Source organism: Ovis canadensis, chromosome 14 (genome assembly GCF_042477335.2).
Source record: "Ovis canadensis isolate MfBH-ARS-UI-01 breed Bighorn chromosome 14, ARS-UI_OviCan_v2, whole genome shotgun sequence".
Lineage (NCBI taxonomy): Eukaryota > Metazoa > Chordata > Mammalia > Artiodactyla > Bovidae > Ovis > Ovis canadensis.
In genome coordinates this window covers 68888036-68914970 of record NC_091258.1, presented here as the reverse complement: position 1 = coordinate 68914970, position 26935 = coordinate 68888036, and the positions used below count along the sequence as shown (strand labels likewise).

The 26935-nt window shown below is 54.1% G+C and overlaps 1 protein-coding gene and 1 non-coding gene across 13 annotated transcripts; both read right to left on the bottom strand.

The window, feature by feature from the left end:
- Nucleotides 1-157: 157 nt before the first annotated feature.
- Nucleotides 158-262, bottom strand: LOC138419887 (U6 spliceosomal RNA). The gene has a single exon (XR_011249138.1). It is a non-coding gene; the product is annotated as a U6 spliceosomal RNA (small nuclear RNA).
- A 2538-nt stretch (nucleotides 263-2800) lies between these two features.
- KASH5 (KASH domain containing 5) lies at nucleotides 2801-26892 on the bottom strand. Of its 12 annotated transcripts, none has more exons than XM_069549392.1 (19): nucleotides 26712-26892; nucleotides 24985-25122; nucleotides 21612-21716; nucleotides 21006-21192; nucleotides 20496-20560; nucleotides 19252-19318; nucleotides 18838-18999; nucleotides 18439-18556; nucleotides 18055-18105; nucleotides 11984-12061; nucleotides 11661-11717; nucleotides 11131-11190; nucleotides 10326-10390; nucleotides 10072-10159; nucleotides 9676-9798; nucleotides 7359-7417; nucleotides 5561-5606; nucleotides 4037-4101; nucleotides 2801-3953 (listed from the first exon to the last, which is right to left on the bottom strand). In XM_069549392.1, exons 2-19 carry the CDS (start codon nucleotides 25025-25027, stop codon nucleotides 3596-3598), a joined length of 1797 nt encoding a protein of 598 aa, XP_069405493.1. In that variant the 5' UTR covers nucleotides 25028-25122; nucleotides 26712-26892; the 3' UTR covers nucleotides 2801-3595. The 12 variants fall into 12 exon arrangements, with proteins under 12 accessions (XP_069405493.1, XP_069405498.1, XP_069405499.1 ...); XM_069549397.1 differs by having other exon boundaries at nucleotides 2801-3734; XM_069549398.1 differs by having other exon boundaries at nucleotides 2801-3734; nucleotides 5567-5606.
- Between the last annotated feature and the right edge of the window lie 43 nt (nucleotides 26893-26935).

Genomic DNA, 26935 nt, shown 5'->3' with positions numbered 1-26935 from the left:
GTCACTGGCCCTTCTCTGGATCTCTATAGCTCACTGGTTATCTGTCCTCCTCTCTCGGAGTCTCTATAATTCTCTTCCTTCCTCCTGGCTTCCCGGCCCTCTGGGGATTCTTTGTCTCCTTTATTCTTCTTTATGCCTAAAACTCTTCCTTTTCCTGAAAAATAAGGAATGCTTGGCAAATTTGTGTCATCCTTGCGCACGGGCCATGATAATCTTCTCTGTATCATTTCAGTTTTAGTATATGTGCTGCTGAAGTGAACACCTTCCTTCAATTCTTAATCACTTTTTCTCCGCCTGACTCATTCGTGTTCTTCCCACCCCTCCCCCCTTTCTTCCTATTGGTCTCTTTCTCTTTCTCCCAGCTCTCATTTTCTCTGAATTTCTTTTTTCTCACTCTCTCATCACTTCCCGACTTCTACTTCGGGCACAGTGGAAAGATCAGAGGCGGTGGGATGGGGTGGGGGCCCTGAAGATGTACTTGCTATTCAAAACCAGGCTCCCCGAAACCCAGTTGTGTGGTACTGGGAAGGGCCTCTAACCTTTCAGCTCCCTTTTCCTCATCTATTGTAAGACTTAAACCAGATATACAATTAGAAGACTTAAGTGTAGTGCCCTTCTGGAAGCAAAATGTATTATCATAAAAGGGTTTCTGAGGATTCCCTGGTGATACAGTGTTAGGACTCGACGCTTTCACTGCTGCGGTGGGTTCAGTCCCTGGTCGGGAACAAACATCCCGCAAGCAACACTGAGCGTAACCCCACCCCCCTCAAAAAAACAGAAAAGGCCTCTTGCAGCAGCCTGCAGCAGTTTCTGCAGGGTGGTGTTCTAACTGCGCGACTCCCAGATCCGGGTGCCAGTCGGGACGGGAGGAGAGAAGAGAGGAGAAAGGAGACAGGCGACAGGCTCCAGGAGGCATGGGACGGAGGCGGGGAAACATCTGGCCCACCCGTGAAGGAAGCGAGGAAGCAGCTAATCAGAATCTGCCCCTCGCTTTTTTTGTCTCTGGAGGCTCCGCTGGCCCTTGTCTTGCCCCTCACTGGTGACCATGGCAACCCACTCCCCTAACCGGAAGTTGAGGGTTCTGAGTCCTGCTCCCGGGGCAATTCGCGCGGACCGCGCTCTGATTGGTCTTCAGAAAAGAGGAGCTGGGCACGTCATCGTGGGAGAAGGGGGCGGGGCTGGCACTTTGTGATTGGCAAGTTCTCCAGTAATTTGCATTCCGAGAGGCGGATCGCGCCCTAATTGGCCGTTAGGCTGTGGGGTGGGGCCTATTTCCCTGTTACTCAGAAATACTAAGCAATGAATATTCCTGGCGGCTCAGTGGTAAAGAATCCGCCTGCCGATGCAGCAAACGCAGGAGACCTGGGAGACGCGGGGTCGATCCCTGGATCGGGAAGATCCCCTGGAGTAGGAAATGACAACCCACTCCAGCAATATTCCATGGACAGATGAGCCTGGCATGCTAGTCTATGGGGTTGCAAAGAGTCAGACATGACTGAGCATGCACATGTCACAAATACAAGGAGTTGGCCAAATTTTACAAAGACTCTGGCAGACTGAGGTCATTTCCCCAGGTTGTCAGCGCTAGGAAAGAACAGAAGAATAACTGGAACCCAAATATGTGCAACTTCAGAAGTCTGATCATTCCTCTACTTTCATGGAGAAATAGAATTAAAATGTCATGAGGAGGCTTATCTTCTGTTTGCTGAAGGGCTTGGTAATTGTGTCTTGTTGGATCCTGGCCTATGCTCTTCCTGTACTTTCTCCTCCCCAGATCTCTTTCCTAGCATTTGAGGCTTTTCAGAGAATGGTGCCTGGAACCTCTTCCCTTCTCACACTACTCCCCTCTCCTCAGGAAATTTCAGCAATCTCCATACTTCAATCACCATCATAGCTAGTAATACCCAGACTGCATTTCCAGACTAAGAGCTCAAGGTTCAGGGCTCCAGCCTTCTTGGAACACTCCACCCCACATGAGCTGTGTCCCCCAAAACCCACTCCTTCGCATGGGGTCCCCACGTTGGGAACGGCTCCACTGTCCACCAGTCACTGGGTCACATGCCAGCCCTTGCTTTCCCCCTTCACTGCCTGTCAGGCCTGGCGCAGTCCTTCCTGCTCTACCACTCTCTGCCCTGTGCTTCTTTCCATCCACTTACCGCCCCCAGCTCAGGCCTCATGCCCTCCTACCTTTTCCCTGCTTCCTGCCTCCAGCTTCCTCCATTATCCATTCCCTGTACAGGCTCAGGCGGTCCCTTTCCCACCTAGAGTTGATTCTGCCTCTTCTCTCATCAGAGCCCTTTCTCAGACAATTGGCAGTACAGCTCAAGCTGGTGTTCAAAATGCTTAATGGATTCTTGTCTACCTATTTTACTTCTTGCAACTCTAAAGCATCAAATCCATCTCTGGCTTCATTTTTTTTTTTTTTAATTCAAGCAACATAGTGCTGTCTCTATGGCCTTCTGCACACAGACAAGTTTTCCATCCACCTGGTCATTACACATTCATTTTTTCCTCTGCCTGGGATACCCTTCGCTGCCTCTGCTCACTATAACCAACCTTATCCATCTTTAAAGACTAAATGCAAAATTTGTCCCGTATTTGGAAAGAAATCTCTAACTTTCCAGGGGGGGTTAGGTGCTTTTTCTGAGCTCTCACAGAGCCTGAAGCCACCTCTACCATGGTCCCTCCCTCGGTCAAATCTCTCCTGAAGAAGTCTCTGTGGTGCTGAAACTGCTTTCTATTCTGACCTGGGTTTTGCTTTCACGGCTGTTTACATGTACAATAATGTAGCCAGCTGATATTTGGGATTTGTCCATTTATAACTGTATGTCAGTTACAGCTTAATTACAAAGTAAATAACCAGAAACAAGTAACAAAACATCCCCAAACCCCTGTCATCCTCAGGAGAAAAATCAACACTCTTCAGCCTGGCATTGGAGGGTCTGGTTTTTTGTCTTCTAAGATCTAGCCATGGCAAATAGATGGTCACTAAGAATGAGCTGAATGAACAAATGGCACGTCCTTTCCTGCTGGCTGTTGGTGACATCTGTGTGTCTGCGCGTGGTAGCCTACATCTCGTTCTCCCTCTTTCTGCCAGGAGTCTCCCAGCTGCCCTTACAGCGAGGAGTGGTCATGGTGAACAGTTCTGGCTAACAAGGCAGAGTCTGCTGCTGGCTCTGGGAAGGCTATAGCTTTCCTTTATAAAAAGGAAGGGATGTGTGTCCCCTTCTCCCTGCAGACATCACTTATGAAGCTACAGTGTTGTCTCCTGAGCACAAGGGAAGGGCCAAGAGAGGTAGAGAGAATTACAGCACTCTGTCCCAATGCTGTGGAGACTGAGCTATGGGCTGACAGCTGCCCTTCTTCAGACTTGGTTTGTGAGGAAACTATAACCCCTAGTATTTTGCTATCATTAAAAACCCAAGAGACTGCATATAAAAACCCAATACGGAGGTGTGGCTCCTGGAGCACTGTATCTGGGGCCCCTGACAGCGGGATAATCCCAAGTCACAGTGGCACAACCACGGGAATAACAGTAGAAAGAGCCCCAGGAAGTCACTGAACTAGACATTGCTCTGCAGGGGTGGGGCATGGCTCACACTGGAGGAGGCTGGAGGTAGCAGAGCTGGAGGTGGGGCCATGTGGGGGGTGGGGACTGGCCCAGCAGCAGGACGGAGAGCAGCAGCAGCAGCAGGCCCAGGAGCGGCGCCGGGATCAGGAGGTGCCGGCTGACCCTGCAGGGAGGCGGCACAGTGCTCGGCGGCGCCCTGGGGAGCCCGTGGTGTCCAGACGTCTGACCACCACCCTCCTTCTGGAGATGCTGTGGTGTGCACCTGAGCCACTGGAGGCGCAGGGGGCACAGGCAGAGCTGGCCCCAGACTGGCCTCCTGACTGGGACCAGCTCCTTCACCACGGGCACCAGGGCTTGCTGCAGCTCTGGTTCTGAGGGGCTGCTAAGGAGAAAGGAAGGCAGGGCAACAGTGTTGGTCTTCCCCTCGCTCCCCAAGTCCCATCCCAGGCCCCTGGGTCCCACTACCTCTCAGGAGGGTTTCCAAGGATGTCTCCAGGGTGTGAGTCTTCTGGATGGATGGGGAGGTCCACCTGGAAGGACAAAGGGGACAAACGGTCTCAGGTTTGCTGGACCAGGAGAGGTGCTCTAGTCAGCCCACTGGACAGAAGTGCGCACACGGAAGGGGGCAGGACACAGTGGTTCAGTGTGAGAGCCTCCCCAACACACGCTGCTGCGCTGGGCTCCCAGCTCTGCCAGTTTCCTGCCGCGTGGCACTTGCACATCACCCCACCTGTCAGGCCCCACTTTCTCCATCTGCCAGACAGCGGTGATGACAACGCCCACCTCAAAGGGCTGAAGTGGAGAATGAATGGGAGAATGTGGGCAAAACCTACACTGTCAGGAGGTGGGCTTAGAACAGCGCCTGGTGGACAGCACCCAGTGACTATGTGAGCTATTCAGTATTATTATTTCCACTTTCTGTCTGATTCTGGAAGCACCCAAGCCCCCTGAGGTCAAAGACTCTGTCTCCTCCAGGAACCCAGCCCTGGCCTGGGCCTACTACAGCATGGACACTCCTCGGGTCCATCTTCCTGCCCTGCACCAGGCCCAGCAGGTATTTTAAGATTAAAGCCCCCAGTACTCCTTACTTTACCACGTCACCCCCCATGTGTTTCTTTTTCCCTGTGTCTTTCTGAAAGGGTATCCCCTCTGCAGATCTCAGGCTTTCTCAGGCCTGCCTCTGGTCTGTGGATGACGACTATGGCAATAACAATACAATAATAAACAAGGAGTTCTAGCAACACCCTGGTCTCAGCCACCGTCTTCACCACGGTCACCTACTGTGCGTCGGCTCTGTGCCAGGCACTTTATGATGCGATGCTTAACCTTCATCCCCACCCTGGGAGCTGGGTAAGATCGTCGTCACACTAGCCATGAGGAAGCCGAGGTGGGCCCCAGTCTCCACGGATGGGAGTGTGGTGTGGTGGGAAACAGGTGGGCCAGGGAGAGCATCTTGGTCAGCGTGGACCCTGAAGAACCCCAGGTGCCCAGAACGGAAGCCGGCACACCTTCTGGCTTCTGACCTCACCACGTTTCCTTCCTCTGCTTCCTCTGCCTGAGAACCAGGATTGCCACCTGCCGCTTTGAGGAGCAAAGGAGCTGCCGTGTGTGGTGCCGGCAGGGCAGCTATGACAGATGCGGTGCCCCAGGAGTTCTGGGCTGGCTGGGGAAGGTCTGGCTCTTCTGGAGTGTGGGCGTACATATGTGCGCATTTGCGCAGTCTTGGGGTGTAGCCACGTCTGTGGCAGAGGCTGCGGCCCCATGTGCAGTGTGTAGGAGGGGTCCCCTGGGAACATTCTAGCTGCCCACTTGCCTGAAGCCTCCCTCTACAGCACTGTCTGCTCTCATTAGCTACAGCGAGGGCATTGTTAACTCTCGGCCAAACGATTTTTCTGTCTGTTTGGGGGTGTGGGCAGGGGCTGGGGAGGAGCTTTGACTACAGAAGCCTCATCTGAGGGCCTGGAGTGAATGGTGCCGGGGACTGCCTACCACGACCTGGATCTCCGCTTCGTCCTCTTCCTCTCTTCTGGGCAACCTGGGGCGACAAGAAAGTCACTGCAAGCATCTGTCTCCCCTGCCTGGCTCCCATTCACCAGCTGTGTGGCAGAACCTTTAAAGCAGGAGGTCTTCACGTACATGGACCTGGAGGGTGCCCTGGAGCCCCGCGAGCAGACTGTTGCGTGTAGGTTAGCATCTGTATTTTTTCACCAAATTCCCCAGAGAGTCTGTGTGTGACCCCTAAAGGGTCAGGGGCCCCTCCACCTTATTGGCTTTCTTAGCTGCTCCTTTCCCAGCAGGTCCCCCAGGTGATCAGAGGCTTCTGGGTCTCAGACATCTCTGAGACCCTGCCCCCTGCCCCAGCTTCCTGCCTGGTGGGCTGGGCCATGCTCAGGGAGTCTGGGTCTCATTGGGTCTTCTTGGAGAACTGGGACTCCAGCTCAGGCTTCCCTGACTCGAGAACTCAACTCTGTGGACCCTGCCCCCATCCTAAGTCATTTCTCTGAGGTGTGCAAGCCCCAGCCTCTGTGCCCCCGTGGTCACAGCTGCCTGAGCCCCTGAAACAGGCGCCTCTCTGGGGACTCAAGACACAAGCTGCCCAGCCCCAACGTTCCTTGGAGCCTGAGATGTCTGCACCACCCATCACCACCTTCACTGGGGACCAGGGACCCAGTGATCTAGCCTTAGCCACCAGTTTCAGACCCAACACCCTCAGGATACAGCTGTTTCCTCAATTCCGATTCAGTAAGGCACCCAGGCTCATAGGCCCCCAGCCTCTGGTTCAGTCAGATAACCAGCTGTCTTATCCCCTGGGATTTCTATGGTGGGGTGGGAGTGCGGGGCCCAGCCCCTCTCAGTATCTGGGCCCCACAGGACTCACCACTTCCCTCACTCCCGGCTTCCCACTTTGTGGACCATACTGCTCTCCCCTGCCCCAGGGAGACTGGGATGCCCAGCCTCTACACCAGCTCTGGTGCCCGCTGCTGCTCAGCGCTGTCTTCTTTCCATTCCCTGGTGACGCACGGGGAGGTTACAGCGCCGGGGGGCCCCCCATCCCGCCCAATCTCAGCTTTCTCAGACAACTCCAATTAGAGGCCGTAGCAGGCAGCCTCATTAGTTGTCACAGCCAGGAGCCTGAAAGAGGGGAGGAGGGAGAGAGAGGCCCTGCAGGGAGGCGGAGGCCCCGTGGAGGAGGGTGGGCCCAGACATCCGGTGCTTTCCCTATCTTTGGAAGCTGCACACAAGCCTTGTAATAGTTGATTAACAGTCACAGGGCGCGGGATTGCCCCATCCCATCACAGAGTCACTAAGCGGGGATCTGAACCCAGGCTGTGTGATCACAGAGGCCCCAGGGCACCCCAGCTGTCTGAGTGCTCTGCTGGGGCACAATCTGGGCCTCATTTGCACCAGGGCTCCCTGGGAGCCTTAGAGGAGTGTGTTCAGTGACAGTGCCTGAGTGAGCTGTCCCATCTGCCTGACGGCTGTCTTCTTGCCTAGGGTCTCCTATACGAACACTACTCCCAGAGGACCCTAAGCAGGGCCTCTTTCAAGTCTTCCCCCCAGGAGGGGTCAGGGGCTAGATGTCCTCCTGAACTACCAGGGTCTGGGGGTAAGGCTGGTCTGATTCATTCTGGTCCGCAGGCCCAGGATCGCCTCTGCGCGAGCGAGGGGCCCAGAGGTCACGGCTTTGCATAAGCCTCCCCTGGGGCTCTTCCAGGCCTGTACTCCAGCCATCTCAGAGTCACCCCGGGGGCCAGAGGGATGGCTCAGGGAGGACCAATCTCCTTACCTCGTGGATGGCTCCTCCCTTCCTTCCTGAGGCTGCGCTGACTCTTCCTGCGAGTTTCTCTGTGGGAAAGAAAAGCCTAGGTATCCTGGGCTTCCCCACCCACTTCTAAAACCGGCCCTTCTCCTGGGCTCCCCCTCAAGGGTGGCTCTACCTTCCCTCCAGGGGCAGAAGCCCGAAAGTGGACCAGTAGTTTTCCTTTGGGACCAGGAATTCAGGTCCCCCTGAACTTCTGACACTCCCACAAGCCTCTCACACTCATCTGGGCCCCAAAGAGGCTCAGCATTTCCCTTCCAACCCCCTTCTCCTCCCAGGTTCCCAGTTGTGGGCACCCAGGTCCCCCTCCGTTTTCTCTGAAGACATCCAGCCTTGCCTGTGGCCTCAGCCACCACCGAGACGCCTTTCTAAATGCATCACTGCGCTCTACCCTCGTGCACCCACTACCTCCGGGGCAGCACCCCCCATCCCTCAGGGTGCTCACCTTAGGGGGTCACAAGGTAGGTTCAGCGTCTGTCTGTCTACCCCCTTTTCCAGAACCCAGAGCTCTTAGCCCCCTGTTGGTGAGTTGGCAGCTCTGTCTCCCCTGCCTAATTCTCACTGCCTGTCCCTTTTTCTCTATCCCAAGGCCCTGGCCTGGCTCCAGCTTCATCCTCTAACTCTGGACCACTGCCCCAGCCTCCTCCCTGGCCTCCCAGTCTCCCATGTGGCCCCAGAGGGATCTTTCTGTGCAGCACATCCAGAACTGACCTGCCCCTCCCCACGCACTGCCTCTCACCCTCACTGGCAGGGAATTCCTTTCATGATCCGGCTTCACCTCATCTCTGGCTAGTCACTCCCAACTGCCCTCTACCTTCCAAACGTGTTATGTGGTTTCACGCTCCCATGTCCTCTCCGCATACTGTTCCCACTGCCTGGAAGGCCTCTCCTTTCTCACACCACTTAACTTCTCTCTCTTATTTCTTCAATATAAACTCAAGCGTCAGTTTCCCTGTGATATCTCCTATTCCACACAGGTATTCCCTTTCTCTGGGCTTCCCCAGGGCCCATCCCCCAACCCCCTAGCACACAGATCATCCTGCATTGGGATGGCCCATTTTCATGATCTATCAGGTCCTGAGCCCCACAGGGTCCCCAGGACCCAGTGCAGGCAGCACGCAGAGGCCTGGCTCAGTCTTCCCCTCCAGAAGGCGTCTGAGCACTCTCAGCGGAAGTTCTGATGTACACTTGTGGGGCTTCCTTGGTGGCTCAGCAGGAAAGACTGCCTGTCATTGCAGGAAACACGGGTTTGATCCCAGATCCGGGAAGACCCCACATACGGAGGAGCAACTAAACCCGTGTGCTGCAACTACTGAGCCTGTGCTCCAGAGCCTTCCTGCCCTAGAACCCATGCTCCACAACAAGAGAGACCACTGCAATGGAAGCCCGTGCACAGCAACTAGGGAGTAGGCCCCCACTTGCCTCAGCTAGAGAAAAGCCCTCGTGGCAGTGAAGCCCAGCACAGCCAAAATTAAATATAATTTTTAAAATGCATGCTTCCCCTGAGGAATGCAGCTGTGCTCCCCACAAGCTGTGTGATCTCTCTCTGAGCCTCAGTTTCCCAAGAATAACAGGGTGAGGGATGAGGGCGCCTACAGCCCGCAGAGACAGTGGGAGAGGGCAGAGAGGAATCCAACAGAAGATTCTCTCAATTCAGAGAAAAAGCGAACAGAGAAACTGTCTCTTTCAAGGGTGGTGAGCAGCGAGGAAGCAGTATGATTTTCAAGACAATAAAGCATTGTTTACAGAACTTTTAGCAATATTTTCTTAAAAAAAAATCCTCCAGTCACTAACAGATTACAAATCTCACTTTTCAACTGTGAACACTGAATATGAGCTGTCTTCATTGTTTCAAACGAGGTTTGAAATATTGTTCAGGTAACTACAGATGATGGCTATTGTTGGATTCAGGATTACATAGTGGGCTTGTTTTTTCTTAAAGGTTTTTTTAAAAGGTAAATGCTTAAAGTACCTACATGGTATCAGGAAGAACAATTCACTTCCTCCCTTCCCACCTTGTAACATTTTAAATAAGGTGATTCTGGACAGTGTTTTTGAAACCACCCCCACCCCATGAAATCTGCATGTTTGGTTGGCTCACTTCCACACCAGCAGGCCAGTCCCTGGAGGGCAGGGGTGGTGTCCTGTCTGGCCAGGGGCTCTGAGGCCAGCACCCAGCAGGCCCTCAGTCCACACCTGCCTATGGGGTGGGGAACAGTGAACGCGTCCCGGGCCCCGCTCCCAGCCCCTGGACCCAGCAGTCTCAGGGCTCTCCTGTGCTCACCTGCCCCCCCGACGGGGTTTCAGGAGGAAGCTCATCCTCCCCATCCGCCTCACTGACCACCTCCTCCCATGGCCACACTCCACACAGTGGGCTGGAGAAATCGATGGGTGTCTCCTCTTGCTTCTGAGGCCAGGGAGAGGCCAGTGAAGGCAGAGGTCAGGGGTGGCATGGAGATGGGCTGAGGCATGAGGTTGGGGGCGGGGAGAGTGATATGAGGGTGCCTGGGGGTCCGTGGGGCAGCACCGGGAAGGGTTTGGTGCCTGGACCAAGGACTGGGACAGGGATGAGGTTAAGAACCGAGGTGGTCCTGGGAGGACTGGAGTGGGGTGAGAGTCAGGGCGGGGTCAGAGTTGCCGCTGGCGGTGGCTTAGGGTGTTCTGGGGGTGTCAGGCCCACCTGCTGAATGGCCTGGATCTCCACACCCAGCGACGGCGGCAGCAGGTTGGTGCAGTCCACTCTCCTCACCTGGGCCCCTTCGGATAACCTGGCCACACAGTCAGGAGGGGGAAGGCTGCCTCCATGCCCAACCACCTGTCAGCCAGCCTATGCTGAGGCTACTGCCCTGCCCACCTTGGGGCTGGACGCCACGGTGGGGGCTCCCTGTCCTTGGGCTCCCCTCCTGCTTCCTCCTCCCCCGTCGTTCTACTCACTCATCCAGCCCCTCCTGGGTCTGACTCAGCTGCTCCTCCAGGTGGGAGATTTCCAGCCTCAGTTCCTGCAAAGGAAGGATTGAGGGACCCCTGGCTCTGCCTTTTCCCCAGCCCCATGACTGGGCTCCTCTTCCAAGGCCAGGTCAACTCCTTTGACTTCTTTGGGATCCTCCATACACATACAGACAAGGAGAGAAGGGGAAGAAACAGTAGCAGAAACTTAAGAAGCCAACGAGAGGTAAAGAGCAACAGGAACCCAGAATGTAACCTATTGGTCAGGAAAACTAAGAAAAGGAAAGCAGAGATGGAAACATATGGGAAAATGAGAGACACACATAGGGGACAGGGAGGCCTGGCGTGCTGCGATCCGTGGGGTCGCAAAGAGTCAGACGTGACTGAGCGACTGAACTGAACAGCCCTATCACACACAGATGGGGAGCAAGAGACTGTGAAGACAAGGGACAGAGAGAGGAGTCACCCCAGGAGACAGAGAACTGACCCAGAGAGCGGCAGAGACTGAAACCAGCCAGGCAGGGACACAGAAACAGGGGCAGGGCAGACACTGTGAGAAATCACCCACAGAGAATCAAAGTGGGTGGGAGATGGAGATACAGAGAGAGGAAGGACAGAGGAAAAGTGAAAACGCAGAGAGAGAGGGAGGGGGAGAGACGCACACAGTCAAGCAGCAGTGATGGTAGAAACAAGAGGTGGAGACTCGGAAAAAGATCATCAGACATAGGAGGAGGCAGGACACCCCAGAGGTGGCAAAACAGAAGCAGGGCCTGTGGCCGGGCCAGGGGGTTACCTGGGTTGTGGCTCTGTACTCCTCCAAGGTCTTGGTCAGGCTCTCCGCGTGGCGAGTGCGCTGGGAAAGCCCAAAGCTGATTGAGGCCGGGCTCAACCCACCAAAAACTCTGAGGTCAGGTCGCAGGGGAAGGGGGGTCGGATGGGTGTGATGGGCTGGGGGCAGAGCAAGACCTGAAGAGAGCAACAGCTTCCCTGGAAACCCTCTGACCTCTCTGGGCTGAGTCTCCAAGGATTAGAGTCTAGTATGCGTGCATGGCTAAGTCACTTCAGTCATGTGGACCGTAGCCCGCCAGGCTCCTCTGTCCACGGGATTCTCCAGGCAAGAATACTGGAGTGGGCTACCATGTGCTCCTCTACAGGATCTTCCCAACCCAGGGACTGAACCCGCGTCTCTTACGTCTCCTGTATCGGCAGGCGGGATCTTTACCACTAGTGCCACCTGGGAGGCCCTAGAGCCAAGGAGGATTTTCCTTTGTAGACTTGGGGCAGGAGACACATCGAAGGCACATTTCCCTCCAGCCCACTCACCTCGGAGAGGATGGCGTCTCGCTGGCAAATGAGGTGTTCACACTCGTAGAGCTGCCGCTGCCAAAGAAGGAGCCCGTCCATCTGTCTGGCCTGCCCTCCCCGGCCTATCCCGCTCTCTATAGCTCCTCTCCTCAACCTCCCTTCACATCTCTGGACGTCAGCTACCCCGAGGGGGACTTCAGTGAGTTGCCCACTGGCCCTGGGGACCTCAGAGCTTGAGTCAAACCCCTGATCTCACCAGACCAAAGGGGCTGAAACTGATGAGGCTAAAAACGGGCCTCAGGGAGGTAGGAAATCGTCAAGGCACTAGGGAGGGGTACCACCTTCAAGATGTCCTTCTCTGAGGCCAGCTCCTCACTCCTCCTCTTCACTCCATCCCGCTCGGCCAGGAGCTTCCCATTCTGGAAGAAGGGACCCTGGTCACGATCACGTCAGCAAATGGCCATGTTAATACTCAGAGAAGACATGTGCTGAGCACCTAATGTGCATCAGGCCTCATGCTGGGCACCCTTTCTCTTTTTTCTGAGCCTTTCAGATGCGGCTTTAATTATCCTTCAATGGCAGCCTTTCTAAGACTTTTTTTTTCACTTTTTATTTTGTTTTGTATTTAATTGTATAGCCAATTAACAACACTGGGACAGTTTCAGGTGAACAGTGAAGGTGAACAGCCATATACATGCATCCATTCTCTCCCAAACTCCACTCCCATCCAGGCTGCCACATAACATTGAGCAGGGTCCCATGTGCTATACAGTAGATCCTTATTGGTTATCCATTTTAAATATAGCAGTGTGTACATATCCATCCCAAACTCCCTAACTATCTCTTCCTCTATCCGTCCCCCTATTCCCCGTGCTCAGCACTTCCTGATGTTTCAGCCCACTTAATCCCTCCAACAATCCTATAGGATCTCAGCTCTGATTTGCAGATGAAAAAATAAAAACGGCTGCAAAAATGGAGCTATGATGGGATGCATGTGAGGATTAAACGAACTAAGAATTACTGCTAACATTTACGGGGCACCTTGCCAGTGTTGACTTACTTCTGTGCCCTCTTTTAAAGATAAAGATGGGAGTTCCCTGGTGGTCTAGTGGTTAGGATTTGGTGCTTCCACTACAGTGGCTTGGATTCCTGGTACAGGAACTGAGATCCTGCAAGCTGCGAGGTGTGGCCAAAATAGATAAAATAAGATAAAAATAACTGACTCACAGAAAGACTGAGCAACTTTGCCCAGGTTATATAGATGGGAATTCATGCAAATACATGTTTAATATATGTTAATGAATACAAACACATTTAGAACAATGCCTGGCATATACCAAAATTTGGTGTTATATCAAATAGATATTTCTAAAACTTTGTATTACGAATTTTTAACCCACAAAAGTAAAGCTAATGGTGTGGTGAACCCAGAAATTCCCCAGTGGTCCAGTGGTTAAGACTGCACTTTCACTGCAAAGGCCTGGGGTTCAGCCCCTGGTTAGGGAGCTAAGATCCCACAAGCTGCTAGACTCAGCCAAAAAAAATTATGAACCCCCATTATTTGTCACCCAGTTTCAGTAATTACATACATTCTTCCTGTTTGTTTCTTCTCTATGCACAGAGTTTGCTTTGCTTAACCAGACTATTTTAAAGCAAACCCCAGAATTATTATTTCACCTGTAACTGCTCCAGCATTTGTATTTGCTACCTGAAGACTTTTCCTTTAGAAAGGACCACAATGCAAGGATCACTCTCAACAAAGTTAAGAATAACTCCGTATCATCGCACACCCAGTGCTCTTTCTTGGGTTTGGTTGTCTCACAGATGTTTTCTTCACACTTAGTTTGTTTGAGTGAGGATCCAAACAAGGTCCACCATGGCTTTTGGTTGAAATGTGTCATTTCACCCAGCAGTGATTTCCCCCACCTTCCCAATCCGGGCACTTTTCCAGGCCCTTCATTTGCGGAAGAAACCAGGTTATTTTTCCTGTAGAATTGCTTTAGTGTGTTCTTGTTTCCTGTGCAGGACCTTCTTCATGTTCCTCCTGCCTCATTATTTTCTATAAACTGATGGATAGATGCAGGGCCTTGTTCAGATTTTTGTTCAATATTTTGGCAGGAAGATTTCATGGGTGCTGCTCTGCTATCTGTGTCAGTCAAAGCTATGGTTTTTCTAGTAGTCATATATAGATGTGAGAGCTGGACCAGAAAGAAGGCTGAGTGTTGAAGAATCGATGCTTTTGAGCTGTGGTTCAAGAATCCCTTGGACTGCAAGGAGACCGAAACGGTCAATTCTGAAGGAAATCAACCCTGAATGTTAATTGGAAGGAATGGTGCTGAAGCTGAACCTCCAAGACTTTGGTCACTTGATGCAAAGAGCCCACTCACTGGAAAAAAACCCCGATGCTTGGAAAGATTGAAGGCAAAATGAGAAGCGGGGGCGGGGGATGAGATGGTTAGATAGCATCACCGACTCAATGCATGTGAATCTGAACGAAGTCTGGGAAATAGTGGAGGACAGAGGAGCCTGGCATGATGCAGTAATGTAGTCACAGTCAGACATGACTTAGCAATTGAACAACGATGTTCAACATCGTTAAACAACAATGGCACAACAATAACAATGGCAGCAACAATGGCACATCTGCATCATCTGTGCCTTTCAGGAAGAATGTAAAGTCTGGCTGTCCCAACTATTCATGTTTACACTGTCACCATCCCCTATTTTACAGAAGAAATTAAGGAGTGTAGGGGCTAAGAAACTTGACCAAATTCACATGGAGAATAAGGTCAAACTCAAGTCTGATTCCAAATCCTGCACTTTTAGCTCTCACTCTCCTCTGGAGCTTGGGTGAGAATGGGGAACCAGCTTCACCCCTCATCTCAAGTTGCTCATCACTGGAGGTGGACACTGACACAGAAGCATATGATAATAATGCCTGAGTGAGACTCTGATGAGGCCTAGGACCTGGACCTTGTGGGAGCCCACAACCTCCTTGCAAAAACCCTCTGGGAGCTTTTCAAGGAGGTTGTGCAGAGGCTGGGTCCTCAAGGGAGAGGACAGTTATCTGGGAAAACAAGGGGGCCAACAGAGGGCAGCTCACACCAGCCAAAAATGGGACCTGAGAATAAAATGGACCAAGTTCTGGTCTAGAGCTTCCAGGCACCAAAAACCTAGCAAGCTGCACTGAGTTGCTGTTGTTTTAATACTTATTGCTGCATGCCGGCTTTCTCCAGCTGTGCTGTGTGTGTTTCTCATTGCAGTGGTTTCTCTTGCTGTGGAGCACAGGCTCTAGGTGTGGGGGTTTCAGTGGTTGCAGTAAGTGGGCTCAGTAGTTGCAGCTTGCAAGCTCTCTAGTGTGGGCTCATCATGGTGCAGGGGCTTAGTTGCCCGGAGACATGTGGAATCTCCCCAGCCCAGGAATTGAACCAGTGTCTTCTGCATTTCAAGGTGGACTCTTGACCACTGGACCACAGGGGAAACCCTGCACTGAGTTTCTTTTTTTTTTTTTTGCACTGAGTTTCTATATAAGGAACGCATTTCGAAGCACAGAGGCAGTCAACTTTCCTTGGCCACACCTCTCCTCCTGGTGCCCCTGGGGAAATCAAGGCCAGCTCCTCCCTCACTCCAACCCAGCTCTGCTCCAAGTCTTCCATCAGCTGCCCTTCCTCCCTGTGTCTCAGCGGGCCTGGGCTGACAGGTGAAGGGCGGGGGAAGGACGGAGCCAGGAATGCTGTGTCAACATCTGTCCACCTGGCTGGGATTTGCAGGCTGGATCCTGGGCCGCTCGGCAGGGAACCTGGTTACTCAGCCGCTCTGCCTTCTTCTGCAGTAACCTGAGCCCCGCCCGCTCTGTGGGGTCTGTAGGAAAGCTGAGTGTCTGAGTGTCCCTTACTCCAGCATTATTCTGCTGTAACTTGAGAACCTGATCTATAGATGCTCTGTAGGCAGCTGCTCAGAGGGGAAAGGTAGGGGGAGGGAACCAAGAATAGCTGATTTATCGAGCGCCTAGGATGTCCCAGGCGCTGCTCAGAGCACTTGATCTGGCAGCAGGCCTTCTGGGCTGGAAGGAGAGACCACCGCTGACTACCATTTGCCCTGCTTTCCTGGGGGGTCCACTCTCCACGGGGGTGGGGGAGAGGAGGTTCCAGCCCCAGGCTTAGAGGTGAATCAAGATGGAAATCTTAGCAGATTCCAGACACCCGGTTGGTCAGCTAACCCAGAGGCCATTCTCACCGCCTCTTACTTGCTTGCCTCCCACTGCAGAGGCCGAGGAAGGTCAGATATTATCCCAGCCTCTCTTGTCAAGTGATCCAGTGAGATGTAACAGAAGTTTGTTGCTGCAGGGGTGGAATGGGGGTGCTTGGGGAAAAATTTTTCCTTCTGATGAATAGAGAGAGCCACGAGAGGAGCATTTGTCCCTCTTTGTCCTGCTTTGAGTGAGAACATGACGTCTGGAGCTGCTGCAGCCATCTGGGATCCTACGGCCACAGGCAGACAAACAAGCCCAGAACCTTCAAAACCTCTTGTTAGTTAATGTTCTTCATATTGAAGCTGCCATTTCTTTGGCGTTTTCTTCCCTGGAGCTGAAAGTAGTCCAGACCTATCAGTGGCTGTTTTACCCACGCCAGGGAATAGTTTGGCTATAATCATTTAATGTCTTCTTGGCCAATGAGATATGAGGGAGGTCCCGTCATGGGGCTTCAGGGAAAGTTTCTTTTTTTTTTTTTTTAATTTTCAAGTTTTTTGTGGGATCTTAGTTCCCCGACCAGGGATTGAAACTGTGTCCCCTGAATTAGAAGTGCATAGTCTTAACCACTGGACTGCCAGGGAAGTCCCTCTCCTTATTCTTAAAAAGAAATGTTCTGGAAAGAACAGTCACATCCTGCCTGCAGCCCATGCCTCACACCATGGCAGCCGTCCCGCAGCAAGATTCTCACTGCCCTAACAGAGAGAATTTTCATGAAAGAGCCAAGGAACAATAGTGGAATACTTTTTGGTTTGAATGTAAAAGCCATACTACAGACATAGGCCAAAGAGATTTTGGGCAACTAATGAACAGATACCAGACGGAATGAGTGTTACCGCTTGGACTGGGCAGAGATTCTCAGGGCTGGGGTGTTCAGGCAAGTCAAAGAAGAGAAAAACAGTGAAAATGCCTTCAGGCCAGCCCCAAGCGACGGGTTAGAGGGCTGGAGAGGAGGATGGATATAGTTGAATCACAGAACCTCTGGGATATCTGGAATCTGAGAGAGGTGTTTCCCAGCTCACTCTGTGAACCAGAAACATATGTGAGTAGGAAATAGAGGTGGTGGTATGAGGAGTTAAAAGCGTAGATGGCCCAGTGAGGCCCCTGTAGCCACAAAGTCACAGGAAGGCAGTTAGACCTCCTCTGTGCCCCTACAAGGGTGTGGAGAACCCCCAGGGTATTCCTGGGTAGTGGGGTCCAAAGGAGGGCCACCACCATCACATGCAGTGAGGACGGTACATCCAGAGACCAGAAGGCAATGTCAGCCTCCCAGTGGATGCCAGCACGCAGTGGTGACTAAGGCTGAGGACCAGATGGGACAAAGAGCATCAGTCTTGTGACCAGCAGAGAGAACAGACATTGAGTGAGGAGCACGGAGGTGCTGCGTGGGTCTCCAGCAGCTTAGATGCTGCCTTGTGTGTGGGGTTTATTTCCCCCTAAAAGGACTGAGTGGACCCAGAATTAACTAAGATAATGTTTTCTGTCTCGGATAGAATGAGGCTTGAATCTGACCTGAGGCTGGACTGGGCCTGTTCATGTTATGTGCGAGGTTCTAGGATAACAGAGGCCATTTAATTCCCACAACAATCCTAATGAACAGATACCCCTCTCCCCTGTTCTTACAGAATAAACCTATGGCTCAGGAAGGGGAGGTCACCCGCCTACAGGTTGTCTGTTGTGCAGGGATGGACTTTGAATCAGGGCTGACAGGGTAAGGCCTGTTTTGAACAGGGTAAGGCCTGTTTTCTTACCATCATAAAAAAATACTAATACATGAACAATAACAGCTAGCTTCTAGTGAGCTCTTCCCATGTGTCCTGCCTCGTGCCTCGAGCTGTAATAATCCCCTTGTTTAAATTTCACACAATCCAACCATGGAGATTCCGATATTTTGCCCTTTATCACAGATGAGGACACTGAGGCAGACAGAGAGGCAGACTGGCCCAGGCTTATGTCGGCAGCCTCACCAAAACCAGGAGTCACCCCCGTGCCCCACACTCTTCTAGGCTGTAGCAGCCCTCACATGCAGCCATGTGACCTTCAGGGACATTCACACATTACTGTGATTCTGGGGTCTCCTTCACCAGACTGAAGGGTGTTTGTGGAGGCAGTGGGCAGGAAGATCCTGAGGACTGGGGAAGGGGCGGGAGGGCCTCAGCTCACCTCTTCCTGCAGAGTCTCCATCTCGGCCACCAGACGCTGCTGCTCCTTTTCCTGACCAAGCCCAGAGAGAGAAGAAAGGCTTCTTTTTGGGCCCCTCTGCCCCCACGCTGCCCTTCTCCCACCCCTGGGAACATGACACAGGTTGGGTCATGGAGGAGCAGGGCTGGGGGCACGGGTCTGAGGAGCCCTGCTGGCTCCTGCTGTCCCCCTTTGTCATGAGAGGGATGGCAAGCATCCGACTCAAAGTCTGGGGTGAGCAGGAAGGGGACTGAGGGAGCCCCGCGTGACCTTTGCCCTTTTCCATTCTGTAGTCAAGCTCTGTTGCTCAGACTCCAAGAAAGTGGGAAGAAGAGAATAACTTTGTACCCCTTGCCCGAAACCCACCGTGTGCCGGGCCTGGGCCAGAAGGCTGCGGTTCTGTTCCTCCAGGCTCTTGGCCAGAGTCTTCAGGTCCTCCAGCTCCTCATCCATGCCCCTGGCAAACTGCAGAGCCTGCTGGGTACTGGTGGGGGCGGGGAGGTGGGCCACAGGAGAGAGAGGAAGACAGAGGTCACAGAGGTAGATCCCCTCAGAGCAACAGAGAAATCTCAGAGCCCTGGAGAGGGGGGGACAGAGACCTACAGAGAGGGGCACAGAGACCCAGCGAGAAAAGGAGGAAAGACACAGAGTGGGCGACAGAGACCCAGTTTCTACCTCAAATACCAAGAAAGTGCGAGGGAACCTGGGCCTGTGGGCAGGTGGGACGTGGAGGGTGCAGGAGGGTGGACGCGGGGCTCGGCCTACCTGCGGAGCTGCTTGCGCAGGGCCGAGATCTCCTCCCCGAGGCGTGCGGACCCCTCCTCGGCTGTCTCCACACTGCGTTGCAGTTTGGCATTCTCCCCAGCCAGCCGGCGGTTGCTGAGCTCCAAGTCCTCCAGGCTGCTCAGCAGGTCGGCGGTGGCGGGCCTGGGGGCAGGGAAGGGGCAGGGTCACTGTCCGCAGCCCTGGCCTCCATTCCCCAGGCTGGGCAGGTGCTGGTGGCGGGGAGACGCGGCTCCTCCAGACAAACAGGAGACAGCCCTGTCCTCCCTGAGCTATTAGCCCAGCCTGCTTCCCTCATCCACTCCCCGGGAGACCCTGGGCCCTAGGCCAGGCCCGGGCCCTAGGCCGCTGGAGGGCATGGGCGGGGCAGGGCAGGGAGAGGCTGAGGATAGGTACAACTCAGGTCTGGGGTCTTCGCCTCCAAAGCTCTCCAGATTGGCCGGATCCTCAACTTCTGGGCGTCCTGGAGGGAGACAGAGGGCGGTGGGCTCCCAGGTGACCTGAGATGTTGGCAACCCCTGGACTCCAGCCTTGGTCCTCCTTTGGCTCCCACCCTTGCGTTCACCCTGGGTGATCCCACCTGCTCCTAGGGCTGCATCCGCCATCCAGAAAGCCTCTTGTTCATGCGCACCTTGAGCTCAGGCTAGATTTCCCCGTGGGGCCCAACTACCCTACATTCATCACGCCCGACCCTGACCCTGGGCAGCATTCCAGCTGCCCTGAACCTTGTCTCTCCTCTCAGTTCCCCCACTTACTCACCCAGCCCCTGGGCTGTCCTGGCTCCCTCCCTCCTCCTGCCTTAGGCCTCTCGCCTTCTCCCTCTGGACCCTCACCACAGCCTCCACCCTGGCCTCCAGACTCTCCCTCCTGTCCTTTCCGCTTTCGGCGCCAAAGGGGTCTTTCCTCCCCTAGAGCTAACATCTCCTCCCCTTCTCACAACCCTCCCCTGACTGCCCCCAAGCCAGATCGGAGGAGGTTCAAGAAAATGTTAAGAAAGCTCTATTTTTCGGCTTTTGTTTTTATAAGTCGGGAGAAACATAACACCAGTAACACCAGCACTTTTTAATGGAGCGCCTTCTGTGTTGAAGGCTTTGGGGTAGAATGGTGAGCAAATCAACTGACAAAACAAGAAGGCAGGTAACGAGTCATAATCAGATTTCTCCAGGGAAGGGATGCAGAACTGTGCTGAGGATGCTGGAGAGAAAGGGACCTTCACTTGCAGCATCCCAGGCTTTCCCCACCAGGGCTTGCCTACCCCGAGTGAAGGAGGAGGGAAGACATGGGAAGTTTAGGCTGAGAAAACAGCCTGAGCCCAGGCCAGGCGGGAGGTGGGGCAAGACCAAAGGGACAGAGGATGCAGGAAGTAGAGTGCAGGGAAGGGTGATGCTGGTAAGAGGTGGGAGAGACCTCCGTGATACGGCTGGTGTCAGGAGGAGGAGTTGAAAACAACCGTTGAGGGGAAAAAAGCAAACCCCAAAGCTCAGGGCATGTGGGGAGGCAGTCATGCAGGTGCCTAGAAAGCTAGGTTAGAACAAATGTCTCTGGGGTCCGGCCCTATCCCCTGCTCTGCCCCCATGGGAAGTCCCCCCCACTGTCTGACCCTAGGCCTGCCTGCTTCATTCTATATATAGCGATCTCACCAGATGGCAGTTGCTGGGAGGTCAGGGCTCCCTCGAAGGCCGTCTCCTCTTCCAGCTCTAATCCCCTGTATCAAAGGGATGAGGCTTAGGGCCCCTGCAGCCAACCCCCCCCAATCCTGACCAGCCTCCGACAGGGGGTTGCGGGTGATGGGAGGGGGCCAGGTCAGGTGAGAGCAAGCACCGTGGGGAGGAAGGTGAGGCCAGATGGCAAGTGCCTGGGGCCAGATGGAAAAGCAGGAGGGGCAAAGCCTGTGCTTGGAGGGGTGGGGAGGGGCCTCTGTCAGCCTCTCAACATCCCCCTTCTCCACTCTCCAGCCCCTTTCATTTCTGCCCTCAGACCCTTCCCTCACCCCAACCTCATCTCTACTCTCCTCTCTTCTCAGCCTCCTTCCAACCACAGCAGGTCCCTGTGCCCAAAGCGTGCTGGCTGCAGTAAGCAGGTATGAGCTTAGGTCTTAAGAAAGGTTTTCTGAGGGGGCTGGGGTGGGGGATGGAGGTGCGGGGACCCACCCATCCAGCTGACAGGCAGTGATCCAGTCCCGCATGACCACCAGGAAGGTGTCCAAGTCCACGGTGGCCTGAGGGCCCTCCCCATTGGGGTCCAGGCTGCAGGCCAGTGTTTGGAGGCGAGCATCCTGGGGACCCTGTCCAGTCACGGCCTCCAGGTAGGCTAGCAGATGGGTCACAGCCACAGTGCCTGGGGACAGAGAGGCTGTGAGGGAGGCTGCGTCAGGATAAGGGGAGGGGTGGGGACCACGGGCTGGGCTGGTGGCACCCCTGCACCGTGGCCTTTGGGCAACTCCTTCTTCTTCCCCCGAGTCAACGTTTTCACCTGGAAACGGGGCCCAGTCATCTGCACCTCAGAGCTGGACCAAAGAGGACCAGCTGAGCCCCACTAGGCCCACAGTGGCTGCCCTTTCCCCCTCCCCCAGGCTCCAAAGCCCCGCCTTCCTCTGCTTACCCTCCTCCCCCAGGTTTCCTCCCCTCGCCATCCCCTATCCATTTCCTTCCTGAAGCTTCCCAGTCAACCACATCACCCCAGCCCATCCCTCTGTCTGTGGCCCCCCAGTTCTCAGCCCCCCAGCTTCGTTCCTTATTATTCCTTGACTCTCTGACCTGTTCTCTGGGGGTCACAAGCTTCGAACGTGGAGTTGAGTATTTGCTCCTCTAAGCTGAGCAGTGTCCCCAGGCTCCCGTCCTCTGCCTGGTCCCAGAGGTACACTGAGGAGACAAGAGGGCCAGCCCATCTGTGGGGAGGGGGACGATGAAGAACAAAGAGGGGCTCCTGCAGAGGGGAGGGAATTCATTCCAAGCTGCCTGGGGTTTGGGCTGGTGGGGGCCACAAGGTGAGGGTCTTCGAGTCACCTTCCCCATCCCCCGATTTGGGAATGTGGGCCCCCCTCATCCTTCAGGCCAGGAAGTGCTCCCCCCCCCCCGCCCCCGCTGTCTAATCCCTTGTGTCCAACCGGCTCAGGAGCCCACAATACTGAACAAACCCTCTTATAGCCTTTTCCCCTCTCTTCCCTGGCTTAGAGGGGGCGAGGGACAGAGGAGGATGAAGAAGAGAGGATTCTGGGAGAAGCGGAGGGTGAAGGGGGCCCAGGAACCAGGAACAATCCAATATCGCGCGGGCAGCCTGGATCGATCCCGCCTGCCCTCAGCATCTCCGGTCTCTCAGCCTGCCTCAGGGCTGGGTCTCTCCTCCCCACATCCCTGAGGCTGGCTAGCATCATCAGCGCCCACGGGCTGGGGCCTGAAACAAAGGGGGATGGGACAATCCAGCCAGGGTGAGTGGTGGTGCGGTTCCGACCTCAGAGTTCCAGCTGCAGGACTGTGGGCAAGTCTCTTTGCCTTTTGGAGCCTCAGTTTTCCCACCAGTAAAATGGGTGGATAGAGTGATCCTCCCCCTCCCTGGGGCCGGGAGGGTGAGGTCTGTGTAAGTGAAGAGCACTTCCTGCTTCCCACCTCCGCACAATGTGAACATCCTGGGGTCTGTCTGCTGCTGTATTCACTGTGCCCACACAAAGCAGCACTCAAAAAATGCTCCAAGATATAGAAGGAGCCTGTATACATTCTCCACCCTTGGACCCACTGGATCTTTCCAGGGGCTGGAAGTGACCGCTGAAGCTCCTGCCCTGCCCCTGAACAGATGGGTGTAGCAGAGTGCAGGCTGCAAGGTCTGGCCGACTCAAGTGCAACCTGGGCAAGGGACTCAGTCTCTCTAAGCCTCAGTTTCTTCCTATGGAAAATGCGTGGGTGGGTGAGTGGGGGCTAATTCCCTCCTAGAGAGGAGATAAGATATTAATAAAATCTGGAAGCTCGATAATAAAACTGCACATTTATTCAGCATTTACTAGGAGCCACGCCTCTTCTGAGCACTTGACATGAACCACAGTGGCTGCTATGATCACAAACCAGGATACTTAGGCACAGACAAGTGGGAAACTTGCCCAAGGTCACATGTTCAACATCTGATTGCCATTTCTCATCGCACTAACTCTTCAAGGGTTCTCTGTACTGAGCTAAAAATTTAGCCCCTTCGGGTTTGAACTTCGGCTTCTAAGGAAAGGGAGCAGGACCTACAGTTAGGGGAGACGTGGTGCCCCCCTACATTATACAGGAGGACCCTGCGGCCCAGTGAGGTCACCCAGGACTGCCTGGCTCCAGATGTCGTGGGATCTGAGGAGCTGCATGGATCTACAGTGCAGATGCGACCCTCAGCCTCCCGGGGCCCCTCAGGAAGAAGTCACTCTGCTTCTCTCCTGTTCTCTTTCCTTCCTCAGTGTCTCTACCTCTCTGTCTGTCCTGTCCTTTCTCCAGTTTTGTCTCCGACTCTTTCCACTCTACTCCCTATCTCTTTGGCCCTCAAGTCCCACCTGCCTGTCTCCACGTCCTCCACCCCCATCTTCTCGTCTCTGTGCTGCTTCTCCCGTAACTCAGCGACTCTCCAAGGCTTCTCTCTCCTTCCTCCACTGTCACTCTCTCTCTTTCCACCTCCTGCTTTCCTCAGTCTCCATCTCTCCTGGGTGTGTCCCTCCCTTTTCTCTGGGAGTCTCCCAAAGCGCGGCCACAAGTTCCTCGGTGGCCGCACGCCCTCTGCTGGTGTACATGAAGTTTACACGTTCAGATGCTGGTCACTTGGTCAGCCTGCCCAGGTGTCTGCCTCCTGTCTTCCTATCTGGCAAGCCTCCTGAGGCCAGAGAGAAGACACCAGCTTTGAGGCTAGATGCTAAGAGCCTCTAAGAAAGGGGCCCTGTCTCTCCTCTAGGGTGGGAGTCTCCCTTGGCTCTCTCACTGTTTAGTAGATGAGTTTCAGAAAGGACAACCCAACATCTTCCTCCTGAAGCCACTTTCACACCCATTTGGTCTGTGTCCAACTGATCATTCAAAAGTTAGTAACTGGGTTCCTATTATATGTCAGGTATTGCTCCCGAGCAGCATGATCAGCAGGACAGCCGACAGCCACAGTGATTCTTGAGACCTGAACAGTGGTGAGAGTGAGATGAGATGCTCTATTGGTATAAAGTGGCTTCCCAGGTGGCTCAGCGGGTAAAGAATCCGCCTGCAATGCAGGGGACACAGGAGATGTGGGTTCGATTCCTGGGTCAGGAAGATCCCCTGGAGGGGGGCATGGCAACCCACTACAGTATTCTAGTCTGGAGAATCCCACAGACAGAAGAGCCTGACGGGCTACAGTCCATAGGGCTGCAAAGAGTTAGACACAACTGAAGTGAATAAGCATGCACACACTCATGTCAGTGTAAAGTACATGCCAGATGCTGAAAATTTATAAAAAAAGAGAGTAACTTCAGTACATTTTTACATTGATTGTATGCTGAAAGGACACTGTTTTAGATGTATTAGGTTCAATAATACTATGATTGCCATCCATTTTGTCTGTTTTTCTTTTTAATTCAATGTGGCTACTAACAAAACTTAAAATTACGTGTGTGTGTGTGTATATATATATATATATATATATATATATAGTTTGCATGTTGGCCAATGCTGCTCCAGGGACTGGGTATACCAGAGTGAATAAAACTGACCCTGCCCTGTGGAACTCATGTTCTAGTCGGAGAGACAGAGTCTAAACAGATGAAGAGATGCCAATCCTCTGAAGAAAAGAAAAGAAGGAAAGGGGGGAGAGAGTAACAGGGCAGCTCCTTTACAGAAAGCAGAGATCTGCAAGAAGTGATGGTGAGTCTGTAGGTCACTGGAGGGGGTGCTGCAGGCAGGGGGCACACGCATACAGAGGTTTCTATTCCTGCAGCTTGGCCTCCCCAGAACAAATAAGGTGTCCAGACAGGTGGGCACACAGCAGGCACTTCATCAAGGATCGTTCTCTGCATCCCACCCTGCCTCAAAGTGGAGGCTCAGCCACCGCAAGCCAGCTCTTCCAAGTTCCTGAGTCACAACCTGGTGCCCTGTTTACCCACTGCTCCCTCCCCACCCTCCCATGGGGACAAACAGGGACCCAGTCACTTACTTTTTGCAGTGGGGCCACCTGCCTGGTCCTCTGGCATGTCCATAGGCCACCTTGGCTGCTCTGCAGCTGGTGGAGAAGCTAACAGCTCCCCTCCGTCACTGGAAGGGACCAAAAAGGGACTGGCTGCTCCCCAAGCTCCTAGGACAAACGGGGGAATGGCCTCCTCAACCAGCCTCCTGAGGGTGGGGACCGGCCCTGCCCCTCCTGTGCCCCAGGCCGTTCTGGGTTCTCAGAACCTGTTTGCCCACCCCTGTCTCGACCAGAGCAGCTTTCGCTCAGACCTGTTTTATGGATTGGAGATGTGGGCTGGGAAAATGGGGGCCTAAGGAGTGGGCGGCAGAGATCAAAGGGGGGCTGGTGGGTGGGGGGTCATTCTCTCCTGCCACCCCTCCTCCCCACAGTTTGTCAAGTTCCCCAGCCCTGTCCCTCCTGCTCTATGATTCTCCCTTGTCCCCTCCTCTCCCCTACAGCTTCAGTCAGGTCTCAACCTCCCCTCCTGGCTCCTTGGCCCAGCCTCTTCCTCAGCCTCCTGCCTCCAGTCTCCAGCTCCAGTCCACCCTCACAAGTGCTGACCTGCCCATCCCCCGCAGTGTTGTTCCATGGCTCCCAAACAACCCAGGGACAGAGCCTAGACCTTGGACTTGATATTGAAGGCCCGGCTTGGCCTGATCCTACCTGCCTCCGGAACCCTCAAACCCACTTGCAACCCTGAACCCTATGCTGTTGACCAAACTGGGCCGGCTCTTCCCACCTCGCGCTCTCTGCCTGGGACATCCTTCTTGCCTGCCTTTCCTGTCTCAGCTCCCACGTCCCCTCCTCTAGAAACCGTTTCTGGGCTAGGTGATGTCCCTGGGTTCCCACACTGCCCTGGGCTACTTACAATCTCGCCCATCAGCCTGTATTTGGAACTGTTGGCCTCCTGCTTGAGTTTGAACCCCGTCTTTCTCCTGTTTCCAGCCCTCCCATGGTTCCCTAGTAACCTCAGGACTAACTACCCAGCCTTTTGGGCTGGTGTGGCACAGAATGGTTCCTGCAACTCCTGCCTTCTTGTCATTTTTCTCTACCCTGGCCAACCTCCAGGTCCCTCACGGCCCAGGGGAACTCAGCATCTTTCCTGGTTCTCCCAGGCCTAGGCTCCCAGCTCCTCTGGGGAGCCTCCCCTGAGTCCTGGGAGCAGTTAGAGGCTCTGACACTCTCTTGGAGAAGGCAATGGCACCCCACTCCAGTACTCTTGCCTGGAAAATCCCATGGACAGAGGAGCCTAGTAGGCTGCAGTCCACGGGGTCGCTAAGAGTCGGATACAACTGAGCGACTTCACTTTGACTTTTCACTTTCATGCATTGGAGAAGGAAATGGCAACCCACTCCAGTATTCTTGCCTACAGAATCCCAGGGATGGGGGAGCCGGGTGGGCTGCTGTCTATGGGGTCGCACAGAGTCGGACACGACTGAAGCGACTTAGCAGTAGCAGCCGCAGACACTCTCTTAGGGAGAAGTTTGACAGTATTTCTAGAAGATTCTGACAGGATTTCAGGGGTCATCTACTAGATTTCCTGGAGGGTTCCTTTCAGTATCTCTGAGGAAGTTTGGTCAGGATTTTAAGACTTTTAACAAGACTTGGAAGGCCCTGATACTGGGGCTCTCCCCTAGAAATTGGGGGCTTGCCAGGATTTCGGGAGGGGCTCTGACACGGCTATTCTTGGGAGCCTCGCCACGGCCTGGGCGCACCTGGAGCCACGTCGCAGTGTTCCAGTCTCGGGACACAAATGAGGGCCACGAACGACAAACAAACGACAGTTGGGTCCTGAAGAGACGCGCGTGCGCCGTTCCCACCGGAAAAAAAAAAGGTGCCGGAGCGGGACCGGAGCGCGCGAGGAGTCTAAGCCACGCCCCTCCCGGGCTCCTCCCCGGGACGCAGGCGCACACCGGGACAAGGCGCTCTCCCGTCGCTA